At 38.5% G+C, this 9,381-nt stretch overlaps 1 protein-coding gene across 1 annotated transcript in view; it reads left to right on the forward strand.

Annotated features, from left to right (window-relative positions):
• MYBPC1 (myosin binding protein C1) overlaps positions 1-5,179 on the forward strand; it is a gene marked incomplete at its 5' end in the record, with an annotated part of 75,093 nt that extends 69,914 nt beyond the window's left edge. The window contains one exon of the mRNA XM_080340842.1: positions 4,600-5,179. Within this exon, the coding sequence (XP_080196968.1) occupies positions 4,600-4,700 (101 nt within the window). The 3' untranslated portion in view covers positions 4,701-5,179. The remainder of the gene's footprint in view (positions 1-4,599) is intronic.
• Between the last annotated feature and the right edge of the window lie 4,202 nt (positions 5,180-9,381).

Below are 9,381 nucleotides of genomic sequence, written 5' to 3' on the forward strand. Positions count from 1 at the left end.
ATTCAAAGGGAATAGGATTAAGTAAACATAGCAGCTGCAGCTTGGCAAGCCAGGGTAGGCTCAGGGTTTGCTATATGATACAGACAAACGCAAATGAGTATTAAACAGCCAGAGCATAAAACATAATTGTGTCTTATTTCACTTTTCTATTGACTTATGTGTTGAATCATCATTCTCTTCAGTTTCCCAGCCTGTTTGTTCATTTAGGAGGGCTCTGCAGATGACTGCTCATCACGGTGACACACAGTTGTGGATTTCTGACTCACTGAAAATAGATTGCAGTGTGTGTTTATGTGTGTGTGTGTGTGTATGTATTCATATGTATAGCTTTAAACTGGTTCAGCTTTACTCCAGCAAGTAACAATCAAGTTCTACATTCATAAAATGGTGAGATACAGATGAATATTGCTTGAATAAAACCAACAGGCTCAAGCCTATGCTACCCATTTGGTGAATATGGCAGCTACAGTGCTATCCCTACAGATCTTTGTATAGTAAGTCATGCTAAAGAGCTCTATGACATGCAACAGTATATATTGCAGTAAGTGAATTTTCCTTATGTTGGCTAGAATTTCTTTCATCCTTATACTTCTCAAGTGTTGGAGATCTGAAATTTATCATGCATATATATAAGCCCAGTCCTAGGAATGCCATAGAACTACTCAGAGAACAGTCTAGAATTTCCAGGTTTGCATAGTATTTGAAAAACTGAGTGGCTATGAATACCCTATGAATGCTATCATTAAGCTATAATTTTCTACTTTTTTAGCCATTCCCTTATAGTGTTTTAGTACTAAATTAAAACCCCTGGTGGTTACTAAATTTAATGCACATTTCATGAAAAACAATTAATTATAATTATGAGCACAATAAAGATAAAAATAAGAAATTCCTATTCCGTCCTCAAAAAAAATAATTGCATTTACTGATGTTATTTCAGATGTTATTTCATTCCTATGTTTTCAGTTTTGCTCAGCAAACTTAAAGATGGCAGTTATGTGAGCTGTATGTACAATGGCTTTTTTTTTGGTAAAAATAAAGGTGCTGAAAAAAGTCAAGCAATATATCTTATGCAAAAGGATAACTCCACCTCATATATCTTGAAAGATGATGCATACACGGAATCTAATTATATATGTCACATACAGAAAATTCAAAATATATATCAGGTTTTAGGTAGATCCATAGCATTGTCTGTGAATTTTCATTATCTGCAGTAAGGAACTGATTCCTTATCAGCTTCACTGAGGTCAATGAAGAGGTTCAGTTAAAGCACCTTGCTTCTTTTATAATGAAACGAATGTTTTTGGAGAATGTTTATCTTAAGAGCAAAATCACGGTTGGTGATCACTTTAACAGGTTGACGATAGCAAAGATTCTGTATAAGAAATACTAAAATATAAGGTATTAAGATCAACTGGGAAGAATTTAAAATGCAAATAAATACCACTATAAATATTCTGATTCTGCAGTGATATATCAAGGAGTAATTAACCCAGGAGAACCATTCTTCTTGGCGGGGAATAATCAGGTTTATAATAAGCATACTCCCCTGGACATTCCATTTCATTCCCTTCCTTTCTTTCCACATGCAACGCATTTTCTGCATGCAAAGTGTGTATTTAGTTGCTTTTTAGATTAAACTAGCTAGTGTCTCATGACATACAATGTCTATGTCACATGAGCAAAGAAGGCCAAATTAATCAAGAATATGGGTATTTAACATCTGAATTAAAAAGGTTTTAGACATATTTATGCTGTGTCACTGGGCACAGAACTACATGTACCTATAAAGAATTTCTTTAATGTCTATGAGTACCTTATACCAAAACACTTAGACATTTCCAAGAAATAGAAATTTGAAAAACAGCTCTCAGCTTGTAGAACTGTTGAAAGAACAGAAGTATCATAAAGTCATTTACTGTGCTTAGAAGGCATTCTTTATGACAGCATTATAGTCTTTGGTTACAAGTTAGTGCTGAGAGTGACCATCCATGCACTTACATGCAAGTCCAGCTTGCACTACAGAACCTAGGGAAGAAATCTTGATCAAGTTGAAATCCATGAAATTTTTTTTCTTACAAGCATATAATTTTACTTCATTTCCTCTGGGGTTTATTTTAAATTTTGGTTCAGATGTTTTATAGAGTCAAAATGTTTAATTAAAGGTAAGGGCTCCTATAAATAGCATGCTTTAAGTAATATAAATGTGGATATGTAACAGAGTACATACTTTAGTGCACAGGTAGGTTATTAGTCTGTACTTGATTATTTTGCCTTATAGAGTTTCAACATATATATATATATGCTTCAGTGTTATGTGTGTGCTTTTTTTTCCCTGGTGGAAAATACTATATATATATATGTGTTAGCTTCCTTGAAGCTACATTTGGAAACTTTTATCCTAAATGTCATTTGCATTATTTGGTTCCAATCTATACTTTAGACTAATTACAGGAGTTATAGTTACTTGTACATATTAATATAGCTTTTACATATTAATGATAATTTTGAAGTGGAACTGGATCCCTACCTTTTACTCTTCATGTGCTTCTATTCCTATATATTTTACATGACTAAGGATTAAAACATCATCCTGACATAATTGTAAGCATAATTTCCCTCAATATTTTCTCTCTACTTTTGTGTTTGCGATTAAATTGTTACTTCTCTTTCTCTCTCTCCCTTAGTTACACAGTAAGGATTTTTGAATGTATATTGTCATCTAAGGTAAGCTTTCATATGGTTCTTGCATATGAAGCTTATGTCTGTTTACAGGTCATACAATGTCTGCCTAGTATGGCATGATTTTCATTATGCTACTTAATGAAAATGTTTTTTGAAATGAGTAGCATGATAGTTTTAATGCATATAAAACCAGATTTTTGTCATAAAGGCTTGTTAGAGTCATTCTTCTTAGTGGTACATCCCACTACTTTCTAACAGTGTATGTTTCAATTGAATTTAACAACGCATGAGTTAGCATTACTAATTAATATGAATAAAATGCAAGTAATAAAAGAGCATTTTGCATTTACAGTCAGTTATTTTCGTATAGGAGTATACCTCTACATCAATGAAATATTTATTCCACAGCTAATTTCATTTTAAAATGAATGATTCATATCACAACTTGCACTACATGAGTTGAAAAGAATGCCAAAACGCATGCTTTTTTTCATCTGTATTGTGCATCTACCTAAGGTCGGCAGCGAACAGTTCTGCAACAATGACGGCACAGGCCATAATCACTAGTAACTAATAGCACTTCAACTGGATAATCTTTGTGTTAATAAAGGTTATAAAACATTGAAATCTATACTCAGGGTAAATGCTATATGTAAGTATCAGCTCAGTTGCATTTAGCTGAAGCATTCAGAGACAGTGATATCTTCATCCAGGCAATGTGATTTTGCTTTAAAGATTTTGGTGTGTTCCAGAAAAGCTGAGAAGGTAAGTGCAGTTATCAGTGGGTGGCTTTGCAACTTGAAGAACAAAACACTCATGTAGATTTGTAAAAGGAATAGCAATGGTATGTAGCTTTCTTACGCCTTGAGAAAAGTCGGACTCTAATGTTTTTAGCAAAATATTTATCTTTTTCCAACTGTTTCTCCCAAATGTCATTTGATTTCAACGAAATTAGCAGAAATACTCATGTGTTTTGTTTCCATGACATTTTTTTCAATGGCATGAAATTGCACTTCTAATTTGGATTATTTGTATAAAATTACTACCTCTCCATCACTGGGATCTGGCATGCCCTGGCGTATTTCTCTCTACATACACATTTTTCTGGGCACTGAAATAAATATTTTGTCCTGGATTGCTAAAATTATCAAATGTTCTTCAAAAATCTTTTGCCTTGCCTCTTTAATCAGAACACCAAAGAACATATTGAGTGCTTCTAATGGCTTTCTTATAAGCCCAGGTTTCTACTACAGCAGTGGTGTAAAATACGTTTGGTTCAGTTTTTTACTCACAGTGACTGAGCCACAGTCAAAAGGCACATCATAGACCTAAAAGGTTGGGTATGGTACTTCTGATACCTGTTCAGTGAATATTGACTCCACCCGTCATAAAACTGGAATATGGGGGGGGAAGAATAAAGAAAATATTATTTTACATATGTCATCCAGCTGTTATTTTCAAGCAACATGGTAAATATTTTGCTAAATACTTATAAACCATTTGAATGTCTCTGCATGTTTTCCAAACTCATCATTGTCAGGTGTTGCTCCCTCTGGGCTGACTTCCATCTCTGACTATACTCCACCCAGCCTGATGGAAATCCAGCAGGGTTATTTGAGGTGAAGCTTATTAGATTATTGCATGGAGTGAGATAAATGACTGAATATATGACATGCTAGAAGTGAAATTCACCCTGCGCAAGAGGACAGGAATGTTCTCTGTAGTACGGAGATTAAATAATGGTTAATTCTTGTGCTGGACTTTTGACCAGGGATGAATTTTACCCCATCTCAAAATGAAGTATTCAGTAGGGACCAACTAAATCTTTGTCACTTACTCCAGGAAATAAAGGTACAAAGCTCTTGCTCCAGGGACCTTCAAACTAAAGACTACCTTATTCCTTGTTTCTAGGTGGGCTTTCGTTCTTCAGACTATTGATGGATGGAGTGCCTCCGCATATCATTGATTCATATATGCGTGAAGTGCAGGCAGACAAAACTGAGGGGAAGTGAGAGTCCGTCCACAGTGTTTCCTCCCACTGCGCTGGAAATTGGTAGCAGAATTACAGCATTTTAGTTCTTGCAATGTCAGAACAAATGCGTGGTTGGGAATTTTCTTTTTTTCCTTTTTTTTTTTTTTTCTTATTTGTTGTTTTGTTTTCCCTACCTGCTCTTACTGAAAAGAAAGAATACGCATGGATTGTTTTGGGGTTGAAATTAAACGAACCGAAGACAACACACGTTTTGTAATGTTCAGCTTTATTTTCTGTTTGATATTGTGTTCTGATTTTTAATGAGGAAAGAGGAGAAGCTGCGTAATAAACACAAGGAGGCAGTCAGAGTTTGTTCTCAGTGGTACAAAGCATATGTTTCTCAGACTGGAAGTACATGAATTAGCCAGTAGCTGTGCAATAAGACCCTTGGAATATATACCTCTTTGATAATGTATCTTATTCACCTGAGAATGGTTTAACAGAATATGGTTTTACTATAACGTAATTAATACATATGTACTTAATGAACATTTAAGCTGAACATATCTTCCTTTAGAAGTTTTGATTTCCTAAATCCAACCCATCAGTCTCTCAACTGAACTGAAATTGTTTTATTTAATGTACAATAAATATGAAGTGTTTAAGATCTATCAAGTTCTTGTTTACTATTTTTTTTATGGTTTTTTCTACCTTGTTTTACCACATTTCTTGTTTAATTTCCAAATATTGTAAAACAGCAACATGAGCCCATCAACTGAGTGGCAAACAGCATCAGCTCAATGGACTTACATTTTAAAATACATGACACAGAATGTGGCTGAAGGCTAATGCTATAAATACATGCAATTTTGTATCTATATGTTTTCAATATTTTAAATATATATATTTAAATACTGTAAATGCCAACTGTGACAGCTTTCATCATGTTGCTGTAAAAGGCAACAAGAAATGTTTCTATAAATACATTAGCAACCAGAGGAGGGCTAAGGAGAATCTCCATCCCCTGATGGATGTGGGGGCAAACACAGTGACAGAAGATGAGGGAAAGGCTGAGGTACTAAATGCCTTCTTCACCGCAGTCTTTAATAGTCAGAACAGTTGTGTTCTAAGTACCCAGCCCCCTGAGCCAGAAGACAGGGATGAGGTGCAGAATGAAGCCCAAATAATCCAAAAGGAAATGTCTGGTGACCTGCTACACCACTTGGACACCCACAAGTCTGTGGAGCCGGATCGGATACACCCAAGGGTGCTGAGGGAGCTGGCAGAGGTGATCACTAAGCTACTTTCCATTATCTATCAGCAATCTTGACTAACCGGGGAGGTCCCAGTTGACTGGAAGTTACTTAACGTGATGTCCATCTACAAGAAGGGTCAGAAGGAGGATTCGGGGAACCACAGGCCTGTCAGTCTGATCTTGGTGCCAAGGAAGGTCATGGAGCAAATCATCTTGAGTAACATCACACAGCACATACAAGAAAACCATGTGATCTGGCCCAGTCAACATGGGTTTATGAAAGGCAGGTCCTGTTTGACCAACCTGATCTTCTACGACAAGGTGATCCACCTCGTAGATGAGAGAAAGGCTGTGGATGTTGTGTGCTTAGACTTCAGTAAGGCCTTTGACACTGTTAGCACAGCATTCTCCTGGAGAAGCTGGCAGCTCATGACCTGGGCAGGTATACTCCGCGATGGATAAAGAACTGGCTGGAGGGCTGGGCCCAAAGAGCTGTGGTGAACACAGTCAAATCCAGTCGGCGGCCAGTCACAAGTGGTGTTTCCCAGGGCTCAGTATTGGGACAAGTTATGCTTAATCTCTCTATCAACAATCTGCATGAAGCGATTGAGTGCACCCTCAGTAAGCTTGCACATGACACCAAGTTGGGTGGGAATGTTGACCTGCTGGAGGGTAGGAAGGCCATACAGAGGGATCTGGACCAGATGGATCATTGGGCTGAGGCCAATTATATGAGGTTTAACAAGGCCAAGTATCGGGTCCTGCACTTGGGTCACAACAATCCCAGACAGTGGTACAGGCTTGGGGAAGAGTGGCTGGAAAGCTGCCTGGTGGAAAGGGATCTGGGGGTGCTGATTGACAGCCATCTGAATATGAGCCAGCAGTGTGTCCAGGTGGCCAAAAAGGCCAACAGCATCCTGGCTTGTATCAGGAATAGTGTGGCTAGCTGGACTAGAGAAGTAATTGTGCCACTGTACTCAGTCCTGGTGAGGCTGCAACTTGAATCCTGTGTTCAGTTTTGAGCCTTTCATTGTAAGAAGGACATTGAGGTACTAAAGAGAGTTCAGTTCAGAGAAGGGCAATGAAGCTGGTGAGGGGCCTGGAGCACAAGTCTGATGAGGAGCAGCTGAGGGAACTGGGGCTGTTTAGCCTGGAGAAAAGGAGGCTGAGGGGAGACCTTATCGCTGTCTGCAACTACCTGAAAGGAGGTTGTAGCATGGAGGGTGTTGGTCTCTTCTCCCAAGTAGCAGTTTATAGGACAAGAGGAAAAGGCCTCAAGTTGCAACAGGGGAGGTTCAGATTGGATATTACGAAAAAATTCATCATGGAAAGGGTTGTCAGGCGTTGGAACAGGATGCCCAGGGAAGTGGTGGAATCACCATTCCTGGAGGTGTTTAAAAGGCATTTGGATGAGGTTCTTAGGGACATGGTTTAGTGCTAGAGTTAGGTTATGGTTGGACTCGATGATTCTGAGGGTCTCTTCCAACTGAAATGATTCTATGACTCTGGATCCACCCCCTTCCTCAGAAATTCGTGGAGCTCTTATAGGCATCATGCTAAAAAAAGGACTCAGACCATATCATTAGTGATTTACTGTGCAAAGTAAAAATGCCTTAGATAAGGTAAAATTACTTTTCCAACTCTAACATCATTAAATTCCAAGTATTTCACGAGTCGGAGTGATTGCAAGTCTCCAGCAGACTCTGAAGCATGTGAGATACAAGGTCATACGTAATTTGGCCAGGCTGTCAATCCCCTATTGCCTTGTCACTTATTTACCAGTTCTCACTCTGGCTGTATAGAGAGGGTAGGTTATGTGCTTACTGACTAATGACTGATCTCCAGTTATGGTTTCTAAAGATAAAGGTCTGCTTAGACCAATGGTACAAGTAGGACATTACAAGATGGTTATGTGACGTCAGCGCATTTTCAAACATCCAGCAGTCAGTAATTATGCAATAATAAAAGAATGTGTTACTATCAACTCCCACTGCTGAACTCGTGGGTTTTTTTTTTCACTTGAATTACCACTTCTTTCACCTCAGGCATCAGAAGATCTCACTTTTTAATGTAAATCTTACTTGCTCTGAGATCCTTTTTCTTCCTTCTCTTCTTTGTGATTTCTTCTGTGCTGCCACCTGAGCAAGGAATCAACTCTCCATTCACAGTGATCCTGGGCACCGCACCTTCCTCCCCTCCCCCCATTTCACCCTGCCCTGCCAGAATCAGTTATCTCCTTCACATTCATTCACACTTGCACATGAAAGAAGGCAATGTCTACTAAGAAGAGAATTCCACAAAGGATTAATAGTTTCTCTTTATTCTGTATCTCACCAGTGATTCTTGTCTGCCTTCATCTCTTTTGAAGCACAGAAGCCTGTGGGAGAGGGTCGGTTTGAATATATGCCATGCAGATTTAAGCTTTAAGCACTTAGGCACATGGCCCTCATTTAAAAGAATGTCTGTCTGTTGAGATATACTATAGTCGCCACAAAAAGCAAAATATATTTTCAGTTTGTGCTTTTCAGTAAGGCAAAGAAGATGTGCATGGTTACCCGTGCTCTGCATACAAAGATGTTTACACCTTCAAGCTTCTGTATCTGTCTGCCTCCTTAGCCTTAATATACCATTCATAATAACTGGGAAGCCAGCATAAATCTCAGCTTCTGTAGGCTCTCTGCTGATGGAATTAGCTACTCTAATTTCTACCAGATGCCAGCAGTGTTAAAAGACAAGCTGAACTAAGCTACTTTTCGCTGTGTGAACAGTAGGTGTTCTATTCAGGTGCCCTTAATTCCTTCCCAGTCACGCTGCCCCGCGTTTGCCTGTCCCTGGGGCTGGAGATTCACCACAGTGATAGGAACTGCTGGGTATCGGGCCATGGGTGGAACTGAAATGAGTGGGCATTAGTGTGCTATAAATTAATACTCTCACTAATTGTGCTGACTCGCCAACCTTCTGGATTAAAAAATAATGGAAAATGAGTATGAGAGGAATGATAGGATGGGGTGGGATAGGCAAGGAATTTGTAGATCTAAACTGGGCTATAAAACCTTAAATAGAAAATAACAAAAGATAAAGTTTTTATTTTTGATGGGTTGCCTAATGGGATTCTCCAGGGGTGGTGTTTGATAGATGAAATAATGTGTTCAAAACCACTCAGTTAAGAAAATGCTAATGAAATCTGCAGTTAATACCAGGTTGGGAGAATAAAGACATAGCAAAGGTAACAAAAACTAGAGGCAAAACAACCTAGAGAGAATACAAGCAGCAGAGCATCATGCTGTAGAAGACATGGCCTAACTTCTCAAAAGTCAGCTCACATGAATTTCCAGGAAATCAGTGAACCTGAAAGAGACCAAACAGTAACAGAGGACAGCAGATAAAACCTGGTCATATGAGAGAAAGTAACCGCAAAATACAAAAGCTCCAGGAAAAGTGAAACTAGCAGTGCTTGTATGGCTTA

This window comes from Nesoenas mayeri (assembly GCF_963082525.1).
Source record: "Nesoenas mayeri genome assembly, chromosome: 1".
Classification (NCBI taxonomy): domain Eukaryota; kingdom Metazoa; phylum Chordata; class Aves; order Columbiformes; family Columbidae; genus Nesoenas; species Nesoenas mayeri.